General features: G+C 39.8%; 1 protein-coding gene across 1 annotated transcript; it reads right to left on the bottom strand.

Annotated features, from left to right (window-relative positions):
• Nucleotides 1-5,460: 5,460 nt before the first annotated feature.
• LOC119283959 lies at nt 5,461-19,908 on the bottom strand. Its single transcript, XM_037563295.1, has 5 exons — nt 19,752-19,908; nt 16,019-16,035; nt 15,717-15,902; nt 15,557-15,628; nt 5,461-6,557 (listed from the first exon to the last, which is right to left on the bottom strand). Exons 1-5 carry the CDS (start codon nt 19,906-19,908, stop codon nt 6,507-6,509), a joined length of 483 nt encoding a protein of 160 aa, XP_037419192.1. The 3' UTR covers nt 5,461-6,506.
• Nucleotides 19,909-20,255: the final 347 nt, after the last annotated feature.

The raw sequence follows: 20,255 nt of genomic DNA, 5'->3' as shown, positions 1-20,255 counted from the left end.
TCGGACCTACTGCGGGTCGGGGGTAAGATGGTAATCTCAAGTGTCCCAAATAGTGGGCGGGAGCAATTTCGGCCGAGCGCATGTGTGTTTAGGTGACCATGGTGTATGAATGTTTTTCGAAGGCGGTTGCGTAGCGTCTAGATGAAGTTACAAACCTACCACAATTTAGACCTTTGGACATTGGATCAGTAGAAAAGTAATTTCCTTCTACCAAACATTGATCTCACACGGTTTTGGACAAGTAGAGGCTCTTTTGGCGCTTTGTTCGAAATTTTGAAACAGAAGCATTCACGTTTAGAGTACTCTTGAACTTTGAGGATTGACCTAAATAGACAACGTTAAATTTAACCTTCTATGTTTGAAAACTTCATTAAATTATGCGCTTCTTTTTGAAATTTTGACTCTTGAAATTCCTATAATTACGATTATTTTGAAATGGAGGAGGTAATTTGAATCTATTTTGTACACGACTATATATGCTATTATGTACAAAAGCAGAGCAAAGATTGATGCTCCCATAAGTTAGGTATGATTTACAAATGCCATGATCTCGAATTCAAATAATTGAATGGACTTCATGTTGAATTCGAATTTTTAAAACCACCTTAAGTTGTATTCAAGTGTATGATAGTTCTTAGCTAGCTATTTAGAGTGTTCATTGTGTAGCTTTTGTGTGTATAATGTGCTTTACACACACAATATGAACTATACTCATGTTTATATTCTAATTGCTAAAGTGATGCATTGTCTAGAGTTTAAAATACTGACTCTATGGATCAATCATGTCGAATAATAATATAGACATGCTCAAATTCGAAAGAATATATATGTCTGGTGAATCAATGACCGATCCTTATAAATATCATGATCACATCCTAATATTTGGATACAATTTATATTTGTAATCAATGTGTATGTCAGCCTTTTACGTGTAGTTTCGCTCTCCATGGGACCCTCCTCACACACGCGCTAACTTTCTCTCACACATACGTGCAAATGGTGTATATCCATCGGGGTCTCTCACACATGCTCACACGCACTCTCTCGAGGTGTCTTTCTCGCACACATGCTCTCGATATCACCCTCCCTCCCTCTCGCAACCATTTACGACTGTTTTCACTAACCTTTATCACAAGAACTCTTCTTCTCACACGCATACGCATGCACGATCCTCATCGACCCTTTCTCTATACATAGACCTATCTACGTGTCTCCCGCACGCACATTATCTTTACGCCTATCTCGCAGGCACTGTCTCCACCTCTCTTTCTAATTGACGAATATGATTCCAGCAGAGCATTCTATAGAATGCCTCTTAAAGTTAGGTTGGATGAATGGTAATATCAGAGACAAGGGGTTACCTTAGTCTGAGGACCTAGGATTACAAATCCTAGACGGCTTTGTGAGTGGACACAGAGTCCTTCACGGCTCTGGTATCCTTGTCTTGTACGACTAGTCCTCTATGGGTCTTCCTGAATGCGTCACAGGCCGACCAATGTGACGCAGGATGGAACCGACCCAAGGGCCTCACCTCGGCCCACCGGACCTCACGCGGTGACACACTTGTGCCCCTAGGTCTCGTTATCTTCTCACACCCACACATACCAACACAGACACCGCACAAACTATTTCTCCTCAAGCCTCTATCCCCTCCCCCTTGCATGTACACACTCAAGGGCATCTCTCGCCGTGACATCCTATTTGTCTCTCTCTAGACCTCTCTCATTTCTCGTGATATCTCTCCCACGTCACCCCCTGCCGGCCCCTCAATCCATGCATCTCTCAAATACGTACACATACCCTTTCTAGGTCGCCAAATACGTCAACTACACATTCACACATGTTACATCTTATCACGTACCCTATTGATCTAAAAAGCCTTCTCTTCACGTTTATTTCGCATATAACATTTCTTTTGAATAGAACCACACAAAGTGTGACCAAAAATTTATTTTAGAATTTCTACATATATACAACATTACAAAATTATATGAAGTATGAAAATTCATTTATATTGCATGGTGCACCCAATGATATTTATTCCGCACTGTGATTTTTTATATTTTTATAATATATATAAAATTAGTCATAATAAAGAGAAACGAAGAGCATCTCTCTCTCCATCGCACACACCCCCTCTACGCCCCTTTCACGTACGCACACAAACTATCTCTAGATACTCTAAAAGTACGCCCCCGCACGTTTACATATGTTTTATCTTTCTCTCGTGATATATACAACGAAGATCATTGTATTTGAAGCGAAAGCACGATACGTACATTGGACTTTAGAATCCACTCATTACGGTCACCATTTATATTTTGTGGTTATTATATAGTCACAAACTCACTGTACAACTCTGTATTTGTTCAAGACACGACTAGTTGACCAGTTAAACGCTTCACGTGGCACCTCTAGTGTTGCATCGCATTGTCTCACTACCATTGGGCCCACCTGTCGGTGTGTATAAGAATAAAAACAAACGATAAAAAATATTGGATGGGGGTATTCGAAGTCATGACCACGAACACAGCGGACAAGGTGGCCTTGTACTGGTATGTTGAGCCGTCTGTCTTAACTCACAGGAGCTAGTGTGATGATTATACACACGCACGTATGCACATGAACTGCATGCATGCAACACTCACACATACACACGCACGCACGCAACATTCACACGCACGCACGCATATATGCACACCACACGGCCAACACACACGATCACGCTTAAGTGCTCAACCTACACGTACATGCGCACACATCAGGCCCTTACACAACCAAGGGGTTCCCGCGCACGGGTTGGAGTCTTATCGTGCCTACGTAAATTTGTGGTTATCTTACTTTTTTCCTCTGCGAACTGATAAGTGGGACCCACAAGGAACGTGGTCAATTTAACCAATCAACATAGTGCCACGCAGATTATTTGGCCGGTCAACAAAGTGCAATCCGATGCCGAACGGTTAGCAAGTGACTGTATAATCACCGTAAAACATATATAGTGACCGTAATGAGCGTATTCTGAAGTCTGGTGACCATATTACGCTTTTCGCTTGGAAACACTGACAGCTAGTGTATTTATCTCTTCTCTCGCTCTCTCTGTGGAGCCGAGTAGGCCAACATGCCAGTGCCTAAATTAGTGGACACCACCCCATTATTGTTGTATTGGTTTCGTAACAACAAAAAAGCATTCACTTCTACCGTACAAACCGTAGATACGAAGACGAATACAAATATTTGAATCCATTTTATGTCCAGATTCTTTCTGTAGGCCCTCCAAAAGTACATCTCTACATGTTCTTGCTTGTTACACCTAACAACTATGCAATACAACACTACTACACTCTAACACAATAAATCATATGTTTTTAGTTTTACTAGATCTCGTATTGTTACTTAATTATTCAGTTTGCATACATTAAAATTGCCTTTGAAATGTATGGCTAGTATCATTTAGTGATATGAAAGGTCAGACTACACACACAAAAAAAAGGCCCAGTACACATTCAAGCATTTCACATCTTTCTCTCGCTCTCCGTGTCAAACCGACTATGCCAAACTACCCTGTCTACCGCGCGCGAAAAATCCCGCCCTCGGCTGTTTAATCGGGTTTGTATCGATGGATCGTGCGAAACATCGAAACTATAGTAGTACATGAAAATGTACACAATACCATGGCATGTGTCAGATTTAACCTGTGGACTGTGGTAACACCAAATTCAGTTAAGAAGATAGCATTATAACTAACACGTAATTCAGTTCTTGTTTTTTAACCAAAAATTCAGTCGACCCTTCAGGGTCATCTAGTACACAAAATATTAACATTTACTATCAACCAAGAGTTTACTAAAGAACTTCAAGCTACCTGAATAAAAAAATTCAAGATATGGATGTTATTGGTATCTTTATCGAGAATGTCGATACTCTTTTGATAGATGGAAATATCTGTTGTTTCCACAGAAAACCGGATCATATTTTCTGGGTGAGCACCTCAAATTTTCAATAAAAAAACCCTGATCAACATAACATTTTTATACCTGATCTGGCAACTAAATTGAGCGTGGGTCAATGGGGGAGGCAGGAAAACTTAATCAAGGGGGGCAACTTGATGTTAAGTCATGTTGGGGAGGGCCAAAGCCAACAAAATCATGATAATACACAGAATTAGCAGCAGGTAATCACTTGTGTAGTGGAAAATTCTGCTTGTTGGCCTGGGCCGGGGCCCCTGCTGGCACCCCCCTGCCTCCGCCACTGGTGTGGGTTATCTAATTTAATCCATTGGTATTTTCCTCATAGAACATACTGAACATATACAGGTAGCTAGAGAGAACTAAAACTGAAATTAAGATATATTGAGCTAGGTGATTTCCCTTATCCAGAGCATAAATGCCATATTATACTTAATTTAAGCTACGCATGACTAAGGAAAATAAATGCTTTATTATACATAAATCATCAGAGTTGAGCGTCTCGGCAATACTACAGTGGAAGAGATGACCGACAGACTGATGAAATAGAAGATTTATGTCTTCGTTGTATGAACCCCTAGAGAGGCTAATGTACCACTTAAAATTGTTAAGAACTAACAGTGTCAGGAAGTGCTTTATCTTATCAAATGAATCACATCTCAGTACACCATGTAATTGCCGCAGAGCTTTCTTGCATTTTAGCATTTGTGTCCTATGTGTTACTGCTGACGTGTACTCCCTCCGTCCGGGTTTATTAGGCCTAAAGACAACTTCTCTTAGACCAAGATACATAGTAATTTGCTTACATTAATTCTTCAATTCCACTCCCAATGCACTCTCTCACATGCATGCAGCCAATGAAAAAGCAGGCATGAAGTGTATTAATTTTCCAGCCATGACACCAACAACAATGACTTTTAATACAACCAATGAAATGGTTGCATGCATGCACCTTTCCAAAGCGGGGCCTTATAAAAGGGGACATGCTTGTAATGCTGAGAGGCCTAATAAACCCGGACGGAGGGAGTAATAACTAATAGTGGTGTGTAAGGAAGTTGGATAAATCTTGTTACCACTGAAGGATCTTGAGCAGCGACAATGCCTCCTGCCATGACAACCAAATGAATCATTAAACACTAACCAAGTAAGCCAAATAAGTGAGAATTTGCAGTACGACTGAAGATGTGTATTGTGCCGAGTGCCCGCATAATTGCAAACAAACCCAACTGGACAAAGATAGCCCTCACAAATACGATACATAATGCAGCGAGGAGTGTGTGCCACTTCCACCAGAGCAATGGAGCTTGAAAAGGATCAAATATGAAACGGAAATATTGATAACTTTACTTAGTCGCAGAGACTGAAGCAAAAAAAAATCCACAGCTTACCCTTTTTCTAGTCAAGAACCTGCAGTCAAGAATGCAACTGAGTAAAACAATGGTGTAATGATTAACAAATAATTTGGTACACAGGTATACAGCCTGATGGCACTGGCTATTATGAAGGTGAATATTATGCAATCAAAATTTTCTGCCATGAAACAGGGGACATAATATTTCTTAAAGAAATGAGCCAATCTGAACAAATCTGAGTATTACAAAATTATTATAAGCAGATCTACAACATGCATGTCCTGATGTCCATAGACAGCCTATCTCCAACTAAAATTTTGCACCATCCTGTTGAACATGGAATTCTTTGGCCCACCTCTCTCCTACAAAGGCATGAAATTAACCCCATTTAGCAGGAAACAATAATTTTCCTATGCACGCGTAATCTTGGGCATGAGAAACTCCTGATCGACTAAATAAGTATTTAGGTGTACAGGCTTTTCACCAATTTCGTTATAAGAGGATAATCAACTTCTCAACTTTGTGGTAAAATGTACTCCCTCCGTTCCAAAATAGATGACTCAATTTTGTACTAACTTTATACAAAGTTGAGTCATCTATTTTGAAACGGAGGGAGTAACTGAGTAGGTTTTGTTGAAAGAAGAAATACAACACACCACGTTCTTAGGATCAATTGTTTAAAAACAGAATATATACACAATCAAGTTTTGCTCTGTCTTGCAATATACTAACCAAGGGAAACAAAATTTTCCATCTGACTTGAAACTGAATAGATAAAATACCACTCCTCTCCCACTCCACACCCCAATGAGACACTTTCTCAGTTCAACAGTGTACAACCTGTAGATCCAAATTATGGAGACCAAGTGCCATCAATACTGACTGTACCTTGTTACAATACATGCATAGCAACTACCTGGAATACCTAGCAACTTAAAATATATGCTTGAATGAAGCTGCAGAATGAAACAAAAAAGGGAGACAAGAGTGAGAGCAGAGGGGAGAGAGGAGGAGGCAAACCTGAACCGCCTCGGCATCCTTGCTCCTGCTCCTGCTGTGCCGGGAAGGAGAAGGTTGCGGGATGCAGGAGATGCGTGCACAAGCTGCAGGTGTCGGTGCCCCACCTTCTGAGGCCGCCGCACCACCGCACTGTGCATGCTCCTCGACGAAGAGTCAGAGCGCAGCCGAACTAAATCTCACAATCCACCATAAAGTTTGGCTCAAGATCACGGTCGCCTAACTAAATCCAATTTGTTCCAAATTTATTAAAGATTCATTTATCCACCAACATAATGATCACCATGCTCATCTATTAGACCTAAAATCTCATAATCCACCAAACATCTTTGACTATCTTCTCAAGACACAACCAGCTAACTAAATCCAACTAAAATCACAGAGAAATTTGGTTCAATATCACAATCACCTAACTAAATCCAAAAATTTTAAGATTAATTAATACACCGAACATCTTTGACTATATCCTCAAGATCACAATCAACTAACTAATCCATCAAAAATCTCATAATCCATCATAAAATTTGGTTGAAGATCACAATCGCTTGACTAAATTCAAACTTTTTCAAGTTTATTAAAAAATTATTTATCCATCAATAAAACAACCAACATGCTCACCTACTAGTAGACCTATATTCACATAATCTACCGAACATCTTTTACTAGCTTGTCAAGATCCCAATCACCTAACTATATCCAACCAAAACCTCATAATCCACCGTAAAAATTGCTCAAAAGATCACAATCACCTAACTAAATCCAAATTGTTCCAAACTAAATTAAATATCTGTTTATTCACCAATATAGTAATCACCATGCTCATCTACTAGACCTACAATCTCATAATCCACCAAAAAAATTTGATTATCATCTCAAGACACAATCACCTATCTAAATCCAACTAAAATCTCATAATCTAGCGTGAAATTTGGTTCAGTATCACAACCACCTAACTAAATCCAAATTGTTCAAGATTAATTAATCCACCAAACATCTTTGACTATCTCAAGATCACAATCAACTAACTAGTCCATAAAAAATCTCCTAATCTCTACTCTTATAGAAAACAGAGTTGGTGATGATGGTGTGCCTGCCATCCTGCAATATAGGCCATCCGATTTATATCCGACGGATAGGAAGGAAACTATGGCAATTTTACAAAAATATACCCACACCCCTCTCCATTGCAAATAAGGCCTTCTCTCGTTCATCCTTTTCTCCCACAAGATAAACTACTCGTACAAATGCATCTTGATTTTCCGTGCAACGCATCTTGCTAGTCCACCATAAAATTTGGTTCAAGATCACAATCGCCTAACTAAATCCAAATTGTTCCAAATTTATTAAAGATTTATTTATCCACTAATATAATAATCAACATGCTCACCTAGTACACCTAAATTCATATAATCCACCGAACATCTTTTACTAGCTCGTCAAATCACAATAAACTAACTAAACCCAACCAAAACCTTATAATCCATCATAAATTAGGTTAAAAGATCACAGTCACCTAACTAAATCCAAATTGTTCCAAACTAAATTAAATATCTATTTATCCACCAATATAATAATCACCATGCTCATCTACTAGACCTAAAATCTCATAATCCACGAAACATCTTTGATTATCTCAAGACACAATCACCTAACTAAATCCAACTAAAATCTCATTAATCACAAAGTTCAAGATTAATTAATCCACCAAACATCTTTGACTATTGTTAAAAAAAAACTATCTCCTCAAGATCACAATCAACTAAATCCATTGAAAAATCTCGTAATCCATCATGAAATTTGTCCAAGATCACAATCGCCTAACTAATTCCAAATTGCTCCATGTTTACTAAAGAAGCCGCTACTTCCTTGAGATTGAGGTTTCTTTTACCTCTAATGGCTTCTTTATTTCCTAAGAGAAGTATATTCAAGATCTTCTTGCTTGTGTTGCTCTTATTGATTAGCACACTATTGAGACTGCTATGGAGCTCAACATCCACCTTTGTGTCCACCTCCGCTCCCTGGAAGTCCAGATGAGCATCCATTGCCTGGTGGCGGGTTGCTATGTGTGCTGTCTTGATCCCACATCCCGTGTTCCCTTGCTGGATGCCACCATAACCGCACGCTCAAGCACCAACAATGGCAAGCAAGAGCTCAGACAATCGGCGCATACCTGAATTTTACCCACGAGACGTGCCCGAGAACACGGCGCTACCTATCGTCAAGGTCAAGGGCGCACAGTAGGGGAATGTGGGATGCTTAATCAAGTGCGTGACACAAAATCCACAAACAGGACAAGGACACCAAGCCGGACCCACATGCACGTAAGATGCTGGGTCAAGTCCATCTACTACCACTACCCCCAGTCTCTCCACCTCTATCGCCTTGTTTACTAGTTATTTTCAGTAGTGGTATCATCGCCTTAAGTCACTTGTGTGGCCCTCATCTCTATCCACCAATATAATAATCAAAATGCTCACCTACTATATCTAAATTCACATAATCCATCGAACATCTTTTACTAGCTTGTCAAAATTACAATCACCTAACTAAATCCAACCAAAACCATATAATCCATCGTAAAATTAGTCTAAAAGATCACAATCACCGAACTAAATCCAAATTGTTCCAAACTAAATTAAATATCTGTTTATCCACCAATATAATAATCACTATGCTCATCTATTACACCTAAAATCTCATAATCCACCAAAAAAATTGATTATATTCTCAAGACACAATCACCTAACTAAATCCAACTAAAATCTCATTAATCACAAAGAAATTTGATTCAATATCACAATCACCTAACTAAATCCAAATTGTTCAAGATTAAATAATCCACCGAGCATCTTTGACTATCTCCTCAAGATCACAATCAACGAAATCTCGTAATCCATCATGAAATTTGTTCAAGATCACAATTGCCTAACTAATTCCAAATTGCTCCATGTTTACTAAAGAGTAAAGAAGTCACTGCTTCCTTGAGATTGAGGTTTCTTTTACCTCTAATGGCTTCTTTATTTCCTAAGAGAAGTATATTCAGGATCTTCTTGCTTGTGCTGCTCTTATTGATTAGCACACTATTGAGACTGCTATGGAGCTCAACATCCACCTTTGTGTCCACCTTCGCTCCCTGGAAGTCCGGATGGGCATCCATTGCCTGGTGGCGGGTTGCTATGTGTGCTGTCTTGATCCCACATCCCTTATTCCCTTGCTGGATGCCACCATAACCACACGCTCAAGCACCACCAATGGCGAGCAAGAGCTCGGACAATCGGCGCATACCTGGATTTTACCCACGAGACACGCCCGAGAACACGGCGCTACCTATCGTCAAGGTCAAGGGCGCACAGTAGGAGAACGTGGGATGCTTAATCAAGTGCGTGACACAAAACCCGCAAACAGAACAAGGACACCAAGCCAGACCAGCACGGAACGAAGAGTGCACAGGCACGTAAGATGTCAAGTCCATCTACCGCCACTACCCCTAGCCTCTCCGCCTTTATTGCCTTGTTTACTAGTTATTTTCAGTAGTGGTATCATCGCCTTAAGTCACTTGTGTGGCCCTCATCTCTATCCACCAATATAATAATCAAAATGCTCACCTACTATATCTAAATTCACATAATCCATCGAACATCTTTTACTAGCTTGTCAAAATTACAATCACCTAACTAAATCCAACCAAAACCATATAATCCATCGTAAAATTAGGCTGAAAGATCACAATCACCGGACTAAATCCAAATTGTTCCAAACTAAATTAAATATTTGTTTATCCACCAATATAATAATCACTATGCTCATCTATTACACCTAAAATCTCATAATCCACCAAAAAAATTATTATATTCTCAAGACACAATCACCTAATTAAATCCAACTAAAATCTCATTAATCACAAAGAAATTTGATTCAATATCACAATCACCTAACTAAATCCAAATTGTTCAAGATTAAATAATCCACCGAGCATCTTTGACTATCTCCTCAAGATCACAATCAACGAAATCTCGTAACCCATCATGAAATTTGTTCAAGATCACAATTGCCTAACTAATTCCAAATTGCTCCATGTTTACTAAAGAGTAAAGAAGTCACTACTTCCTTGAGATTGAGGTTTCTTTTACCTCTAATGGCTTCTTTATTTCCTAAGAGAAGTATATTCAGGATCTTCTTGCTTGTGCTGCTCTTATTGATTAGCACACTATTGAGACTGCTATGGAGCTCAACATCCACCTTTGTGTCCACCTTCGCTCCCTGGAAGTCCGGATGGGCATCCATTGCCTGGTGGCGGGTTGCTATGTGTGCTGTCTTGATCCCACATCCCTTGTTCCCTTGCTGGATGCCACCATAACCACACGCTCAAGCACCACCAATGGCGAGCAAGAGCTCGGACAATCGGCGCATACCTGGATTTTACCCACGAGACACGCCCGAGAACACGGCGCTACCTATCGTCAAGGTCAAGGGCGCACAGTAGGAGAACGTGGGATGCTTAATCAAGTGCGTGACACAAAACCCGCAAACAGAACAAGGACACCAAGCCAGACCAGTGCGGAACGGAGAGTGCACAGGCATGTAAGATGTCAAGTCCATCTACCGCCACTACCCCTAGCCTCTCCGCCTTTATTGCCTTGTTTACTAGTTATTTTCAGTAGTGGCATCATCGCGTTAATTCACTTGTGTGGCCCTCATCTCTATCCACCAATATAATAATCAAAATGCTCACCTACTAGATCTAAATTCACATAATCCATCGAACATCTTTTACCAGTTTGTCAAAATTAATCACCTAACTAAATCCAGCCAAAACCTTATAATCCAACGTAAAATTAGGTTAAAAGATCAGAACCACCGAACTAAATCCAAATTGTTCCAACTATATTAAATATTTGTTTATCCACCAATATAATAATCACCATGCTCATCTATTACACCTAAAATCTCATCATCCATCAAAAAATCTTTGATTATATTCTCAAGACACAGTCACCTAACAAAATCCAACTTAAATCTCATAAAACCAAATCCAAATTGTTCAAGATTAATTAATCCATCGAACATCTTTAACTATCTCCTCAAGATCACAATCAACGAAATCTGTTGAAAGTCTCGTAATCCACCATGAAATTTGTTCAAGATCACAATCGCCTAACTCATCCAAATTTCACCATGTTTACTGAAGAACAATTTATCCACCAATGTAATAATCAACATGCTCACCTACTAGAACCAGAATTCACATAAGGCACCGAACATCTTTTACTAGCTCGTTAAAATCATAATCACCTAACTAAATCCAACCAAAACCTTATAATCCACGGTAAAATTAGGTTAAAAAATCACAATCACCTAAACAAATCCAAATTAAATTACATATATGTTTATCCACCAATATAATAATCACCATGCTCATCTATTAGACCTAAAATCTCATAATCCACCAAACATTTTTTACTATCTTCTCAAGACACAATCACCAAACTAAATCCAACTAAAATCTCATAAATCACAGAGAAATTTGGTTCAATATCACAATCACCTAACTAAATCCAAATTATTGAAGATTAGATAAATACACCGGACATCTTTGACTAGCATGCGCGCCTATCTTCTCTTCTCGAGAGGATGAAATCATTCTGGCTAGAGTGTTGACCACTACTAAAAGCAACTCGATGTGATTCTCTCTTTTTAAAGAGGGTGTTAGCTACGATCATGTCGTAGGCTAGAGCAAAGCTTAAGACATCTTCTCCTTGATTCCTGATGCCATAGCCAAAGCCCCCATGCAACCCTTCAAAACCTATGTTAGATGTACCCACGTGGACATTGAGGGTCTCCTATGAAGAGCTTCTCGCCAATCGGTACACTCCTGACCATGTCTTCCAGGCCTTCCCAGAACTCCCTCTTGGTGTTCTCATTGTGGCCTACTTGCAGGGCATATGCGCTAATAACATTGAGAACTAAGTCCCCAGCTAACAGCTTGACCAGGATAATCATGTCCCCACATCTCTTGACGTCTACCACTCCATACTTGAGGCTCTTGTTGATCAAGATGCCTACGCCATTTCTGTTTGTAACTGTCCCCGTGTACCACAGCTTAAGCTGGTATCCTACACCTCCTTCACCTTCTGTCCCCTCCATTTGGTTTCTTGGACAAAGGATATCAACACCTCTCCTCACCGCTGCATCAACTAGCTCTCCAAGCTTCCCTGTCAGAGACTCTACGTTCCAGCTACCTAAGCGGATCCTACTAGGCTCGGCTAGCTTCCTTACCCTTCGCACTCGTCGAGTCAAATGTGAAGACCCTTGCTCATTTTCCACTACATCAGGGCGCCGATGTAGCGCGCCACTAAGGATGCGACGACCTGATCCTCGCTCACTTGCCACTGTATCCAGATCAAGCTACGGCGTGCCACCGAAGGGGTGACAATCCGGCCCTTGCCCATTTGACACCACACCCAGGTTCCGGTGTGGCGCGTCGTTGAGAGGGTTACGTCCAACGAAAATCTTTTGGGTTTCATCTTCATAAGAGTGACTGAGTTTTTATGTTGGCTCGTCAAGCCTATCACAACCCTCCTCCTTTACCAGGGCTTGGACCGGCTATGTTGAAAAAACATAGGCGGAGTTGGTTCAATATCACAATCACCTAACTAAATCCAAATTGTTCAAGATTAATTAATCCACCGAACATCTTTGACATCTCCCTAAGATCACGATCTACTAAATAAATCCATTGAAAATCTCGTAATCCACCGTGAATTTTTTTCAAGATCACAATCGCCTAACTAAATCCAAATTGCTCCATGTTTACTAAAGATCCATTAATATCCACCAATATAATAACCACCATGCTCACTTACTAGAACAAAATTAACATAATTCACCAAACATCTTTGACTATCTCGTCAAGATCACTGTCACCTAACTAAATCCAACAAAACCGCAAAATACACCATGAATTTGGTTGAAAGATCACAATCACCTAACTAAATCCAAATTGTTCCAAACTAAATTAAAGATTTGTTTATGTACCAATATAATAAGGGGCCTGCTACGCGTCGGCCTATGGATATTTTTAACAACAGATGTCTTATTGCGGAGACATTTGCAACAGAGGTTATGTTGTGTTTTTTTTGGCAAACTAGGTTGTGTTTGTGGTATTTATTTTGCATCATGGGTTGTGTTGCAGATTTTTTTTTTGCAGCATGGGTCGTGTTGTGGGATTTGTTTTGCAACATAAGTCATGTTGCGGGATCTAGCCCCTGTGGGATTTAGCTCTTAGTCGATTTGCAAAAAGGGGCTAGTTGCAGAATCTCTTTCTAAAACAATGGACCAGGTGCTCCTGACTGTCTAATGAAGCCCATCCAACAGACATGGAGGCGGTGGATGCTCGCATAAGATCTGTCGGTTGAAGGGAATCATTTCCCTTATAATAATCACCATGCTCATTTAACATACCTAAATTCTCATAATCCACCACACATTTTAACCATCTTATCAAGACACAATCACCTAAGTAAATCCACCCACAATCAAATAAATCACCGACAAATTTGGTTCAATGTCACAATCACCGAACTAAGTCCAAATTGTTCATGATTAATTAATCCATCGAACATCTTTGACTATCTCCTCAAGATCTCAATTAACTAATTAAATCCATTTAAAATTTTCGTAATTACCATGAAATTTGGTTCAAGATCACACTAGCCTAACTAAATCCAAATTACTCCAAGTTTACTAAATATCTTATCCACCAATATAATAACCACCATGCTCACTACTAGACATAAATTCTTACATAATCCATCAAACATCTTGTCCAACATCGTCTGAGATGGTTTGGGCATATTCAGCGCAGGCCTCCAGAAGCTCCAGTGCATAGCGGACGGCTAAAGCGTGCGGAGAAAGTCAAGAGAGGGCGGGGCAGACCGAATTTGACATGGGAGGAGTCCGTTAAGAGAGACCTGAAGGATTGGAGTATCACTAAAGAGCTAGCTATGGACAAGGGTGCGTGGAAGCTTGCTATCCATGTGCCAGAGCCATGAGTTGGTTGCGAGATCTTATGGGTTTCACCTCTAGCCTACCCCAACTTGTTTGGGATTAAAGGCTTTGTTGTTGTTGTTGTTGTAATCCATCAAACATCTTTGACTATCTCATCAAGATCACAATCACCTAACTAAATCCAACCCAAATATCAAAATCCACTGTGAATTTGGTTAAAAGATCACAATCACCAAACTAAATTAAAGGTCTGTTTATCCACCAATATAATAGTTATCATGCTCACATACTAGACATAAAATCTTAAAATCCACCCAACATCTTTGACCATCTTCCCAAGATCATAATAACTTAACTAAATCCACCTAAAATCACATAAATCATTGTGAAATTCGGTTCTATATCACAATAGCCTAATAAATCCAAATTGTTCAAGATTAATCAATCCATCGAATATCTTTCAGTATCTCCTCAAGATCACAATCAACCAACTAAATCTTTCTAAAATCTCGTAATCCATCATGAAATTTGGTTCGAGATCACAATCGCCTAACTAAATCCAAATTTTCTCAAGTTTACTTATTCACCAATATAATAACCACCATGCTCACCTACTAGACCTAAATTCACATAATCCACCGAACATCTTTTACGAGCTCGTCAAGATCACAGTCACCTAACAAAATCCAATCAAAACCTCATAATCCATCGTGAGATTTGGTTTAAGATCGCAATCACTTAAATAAATCCAAAATGTTCCAAACAAAATTAAAGATCTATTTATCCACCAATATAATAATCACCACGCTCATCTACCATACCTAAAATCTCATAATCCACAAAACATTTTTACTATCTTCTCAAGATTAAATCACGTAACTAAATCCACCTAAAATCTCATAATCCATCATAAATATGGTTCAATATCACAATCACCTAACTAAATCCAAATTGCCCAAGATTAATTAATCCATCGAACATCTTTGACTATCTCCTCAAGATCAAAATGAACTAAATAAATGCATCAAAATCTCATAATCCACCATGAAATTTGGTTCAAGATCATAATCACCTAACTAAATCCAAATTGCTTCAAGTTTATTAAAGATCCATTTACCCACCAATATAATAACCACCATGCTCATTTACTAGATATAAATTTTCACAATCTATTGAACATCTTTGACTATCTCGTCAAGAAAGCAGCCAGCTTACCTTGTTGTTAGCAATTTGCATCTGGAATTGCTCAACACAACTAGAGATAGTGCCAAATGAGCCAGCATCAGCCTGCAGAAGGTCACATGACAAGTATGGTTGAATAAATGGATGCACAGCTAAATGTGAAGTCCTGACCATAAAAAAGATATCACAGTACCTTTGCAAAAACATCACTTATCAACTGCTCAGCTCTGCTTATCTGGTCAGGAGTGCCCGAAAGATCAGCCAATCTTGTCCGTGACCCGGGTTGAACATCCATGTCCCTTGTTACTTGGATCTTTGCCCCTGAATGAAGTTGGATATGCTTTATAGTTTCTCCAGCATTTCCAATGATAACACCAACCTAAAAGAAGTTATGAACATTATCAGTTAGCAGAGCAAAAAAAACTGCACTTCATGCAACCTGTTATCAACTACAAGAATGCAAAAACCAAACAAGTAAACTCCCAAGTAGCATACCTTCCATTTGGGATATCAATCTTTTTTGTTGTACTACCACTCTGGTATAGTGGTATCCACCACCATATGAAGAATACTGATGTGCGTTTCCTTGAGAAGATAAGTGTGGGATGGAAGAACCATGGCCTGGAAACAAAACAACAACTCATTATATTATTGATAGATGCAGATCTGTTGAGTGAGAAGAACAACCTTCATGTGGACAACATAAAACAGGACAATAATGTCAGTACATAAGTAACAAACTAATAACTTTTAGAGCTGACTAAAAAAGTAAAAATATTACTGGAAATCGAGCTGACTAAAAATATTAGTGGAAATCACATCATCTATGTACTACATGAGATAATCAAATATTTGGCTCTGTGCCGATAGACAATCATCAATTCAGTATGTTACTATTTTTTGTATGTTAAAAAGGAACCACAAAAACTATTGTCATTTGTTGCATCTAGCAGACAGGGGCCAGTTCCATGAGACGTTGAATAAAATATTACATGATATAGCAGAATCAAACTATGGATACATATTTTATTTGAGCTGGGCATAAAAGGATTGTTGTATCAGTTCCAGCCTCTTATAGCTTCTGTTTGTCATCTAGATATTTAGGATGTTTGGTCTGATGATCTCCCCTACATTTGCTTGTTTAAACAAACAGGAATTAAAGTTTATGGAATGCAAGAAAAAATAGTTTGTAATTGAATCTGTGATTCTGTGAATGCGAAGGTGCATTCTTACAAATTATCCGCGCATGTTAGTTCCCCTGGCTGCATTATACAGACAACCCTGGTGGTGGTCGTCTGAGCATGCAAATAACAGGGACCGAGCTTGAGAGAAGATTACCAAGGGCGGTGGGCGTCTACTCAAGAACAGCTTTGACAAGTGCATCATACATTGGTGAGCACTGAGTACCAACTACCAAAATCCCCTATGTGCTAATAATGTCTGCTAATGATGTAATTGCATAAGCTTTTATATGATGGTTCTCAGTACTAGGTTTGGAACTGGTTTTATTTATATGTAACTACATCTCTGTGAAATTGGGATTGCTGAATTTGTCGGGTTCCGCTACTAGTTCGAACTGCCCGGTCTTCTCCTGCCGCCGTGGCCCTCCCTGCTGCCTTATCTGCCCTCCTCTTCAACCTAGAGTGTCCTGAAGCCTCAAGTATTAATGCTACCGATGGCAAAGATACAACAATTACCTTGTGTTTTGTACAGAAGTTTTAAATTGTTTTCATGCTCATAATTGTGTGGATGGTTGAACTGATTCAGGGGGGAGGGGGGGGGGTTGATTAGATCATTGCAAAAGAGAGGGAGGGAGGGAGAAGTTTACCATGACACAACAAAAACTGTGGGCCCACCTTACTAGCTTGAACCGAGGAGGTAGATATTGCAGGCTTTAACGAGTAACCACGACTAGCTGATTCACAAGATGATTTTTAAGCAAAATTGGTAGTAATAGCTAAAACCTGTTTAGAAGCACAACTACAGTATGTGCACTTAATAAAATACAAGTCAGTTTTGCTTGTGCTTTACTTTCTGTTTACGTTTTCCAGAAATTTACAAGGAATGGCACATGTCGTCTATAACATGTCCCTTTTGTGTGAATGTTCAACTAGGAGTAGTTTCATCTCGAGCACTGCAATAATACATGCTACTCTCAGCAACTACTAACATGAAGTTGCACTCAGACTCTCGCATATACTAAAGAGGCACTGTCAGTAAAAGTATCACAGTTTAGTTTTTTTACGGCCTATAGATTTATTTATATGGACAATACTGATCTGAAGAATAACACTGTAGATTCCTCTGTTACTTCTGCTAATGTGACTGTACAATCACTCCCTTTCAAACTTTTTGTAGGGAAACTACAACATGCATTTTTCTCACCTGAACATTAAATTAAGGAATGCAGAAGGTTCAGGGCTTGTGCGAATTATTGAAATTTTATATTTGTGGACAATGGAGAAACGCCTAAATGAGGCGGTAGAGTAGAATTTACACTCGTTGTTGCAGTGCGACTTTTGGGCATCCTTAGCATGATAAGCCCAAACACGAAGATTAGACGCCACCTTGAATTTGTCTGGCTGTTAACTTGTGGTCATCAAACACATTTATATTGTGCTCCGTCCATATGCTCTAGAGCAAACAAGCAATGATAGTGGACTGCAGTTTCTGGGGTATCACGTCCATTTAAACTGAAGGTGCAAGTTCGGGCCGGCCTTCCTTTTTTCCTTCAGATCTTTCTGTGTTAAGAATTTTACTGTTATAATTATACCATTATATATTTATTTTAGATACATGTTCAAAGATTATTTTATTTCACCCGAAAATACAGAGGATGCGGGAAAATAACAATTTCTCTATTTCCTGAAATCATTGTCTGAATTTGTTTACCATGTTTTCTCTATTTCCTTCCTTACAACAGTGTCAAAAATGGAACAAATAAAGTCTTGAGTAACTAAAGGCCGTTCTGATTCCGGTATGGTAAATATTCGATGGATGACAAAGGGTCCCGGGGGAGCTCTTTTGTGTTGACGACACTCAGCATATTTTGCAAATATCCTCTGAGTTCACCATCCATGTGCCACAAGTCATATTTTCTGGTGCTATAAGTATAAAAAAGGTTAATACTTTGTTTTATTACCCCTTTGTGGTGTTGTTCCTGTACCTTTTGGCCTAAGAAGGCTATCTGAAACACTGAGACACATAAAGCTAAACATTTGGAGTATTGGAGTATGATTAAGTAGTCCAGTCAGCGTTACTAACCCCCACTTGAGCTTGGCTGTATTTCCTGGCTTAATGTTTGAGATTCTATACATAGCAAAAGTATGTGCAGAATTTTATGCAAGTTTGAAAGCCAATCAATTCCATGATTTGAGATGCAAAGTGACCCCTATTCTGAATTGGTCTTTGGATCCCAAATATAACTCCGATGAACATACAAGGAAATTTTAGTTGTGAAACGACACTTAGACATGCCATATTGCTATATGAGGGTGTTGCTATGTACAATTATAGATGCTTGCATTTGACTTCCGCTTTGATGTAACAATATACATGTAGTTTGTTGTCAATACTGTTGGAAGACCTTGTTCTAAAGTTTATGCCCAACATTTAAATTTGTGTTTTCATATTTTCTACTGAAATATATACCCTTGTATTTTGGTAGTTTTGCGGAGTACCGATGATGTCCTTTTTGTACATATGAAACCCTACAATATCTTTAGAGCATGGAGGAGTTCGTTTGTGCTGCCAACCCTCACCATATTCTGCAAATATCACCGACTTCACCATCCATGAGTGGCAAGTCATGTTTTCTATTTTCTGGTGTTATAAGTAAAAAAATGTTCATATTTGATGGATGAGACGGTACAATGTATTTAGAACATCTAATCCACACATGTCTATAACTTTGAGCCTTGGATGAATAATTGATGATTGAAGTGGGAACATGGGTGGTACCATAATCATGAAAGGCGTCTCCACGAGTTGATGCTACACGATATGAGGCTACAAGGTGACTCTGATTGCATCTTCAAATCAATGGACGAAAGGGAGTAAATAATAAACAGGGTCAATTTGAAAAAATATCAATCAAGATAATATCTTCTTTGTGAGACGGTTATTAAAATTGACCATCAATTTGTGTCTACTTTATCATATTATGAGCCTACGGGCACTCTACTAGTCTAGTTAGGATTTGGCTGGCAGGGAGGGGGGATGAGCTTACTTCGCGGCGAACTGGAGCTGGTACAGGCTTGAGCATCGACGTTATCGCCGTCGAAGCAGGAGCCGAGGAGCGCCGGGATGGCGGCGGCGTCCAGGTCGTCGTAGAGATGCGCGTCCGCCCCCACAACCCACGACGTTGCCGCGCCGCTGGGCCGCATCCCCGAAAATCCACGAACTACTCTCTCTATAGGCTATAGGCCGCCTTGCGTGCCCCGGCTCCCTCGTCGAACCCGGCGGCGGATGGCTACGCGGCGGCGATCTGGGAGCGTTCCCCGGCCGTCTCGGTCTCGTACGGGAGCGCGATGGGTACGCGGAGCGGGCCGCACTTGACGTGTAACCCTGGGTCGTCCGGGCGAGGGACTGGCCCGTACTTTTGTGGGCCTGGTCCACATAGGGGGAGACAGATGGGCTTTGGAAGCGGGGACTCGGTGAGTACTACCGAGGTGAGGGGAGACAGATGGGCTTTGGAAGCGCACACAAGTCTCGGAAGCGATAGCTAACATCC

The sequence above is a fragment of the Triticum dicoccoides genome, chromosome 4A (assembly GCF_002162155.2).
Source record: "Triticum dicoccoides isolate Atlit2015 ecotype Zavitan chromosome 4A, WEW_v2.0, whole genome shotgun sequence".
In the NCBI taxonomy this organism is placed as follows: domain Eukaryota; kingdom Viridiplantae; phylum Streptophyta; class Magnoliopsida; order Poales; family Poaceae; genus Triticum; species Triticum dicoccoides.
Note: the sequence above shows the minus strand (reverse complement) of the source record. Positions and strands in the feature narration are given on the sequence as shown.

What these genes read in the sequence shown, in the direction of transcription:
- LOC119283959 (XM_037563295.1), bottom strand. Translation starts at nt 19,908, where the DNA reads ATGCGGCCCAGCGGCGCGGCAACGTCGTGGGTTGTGGGGGCGGACGCG. An exon ending in TAAGTGATGTTTTTGCAAAG is followed by an intron (nt 15,629 to 15,716) that starts GTACTGTGATAT and finishes GACCTTCTGCAG; the next exon opens with GCTGATGCTGGCTCATTTGG. An exon ending in TGCAAATTGCTAACAACAAG is followed by an intron (nt 6,558 to 15,556) that starts GTAAGCTGGCTG and finishes AATTGGATTTAG; the next exon opens with TTAGGCGACCGTGATCTTGA.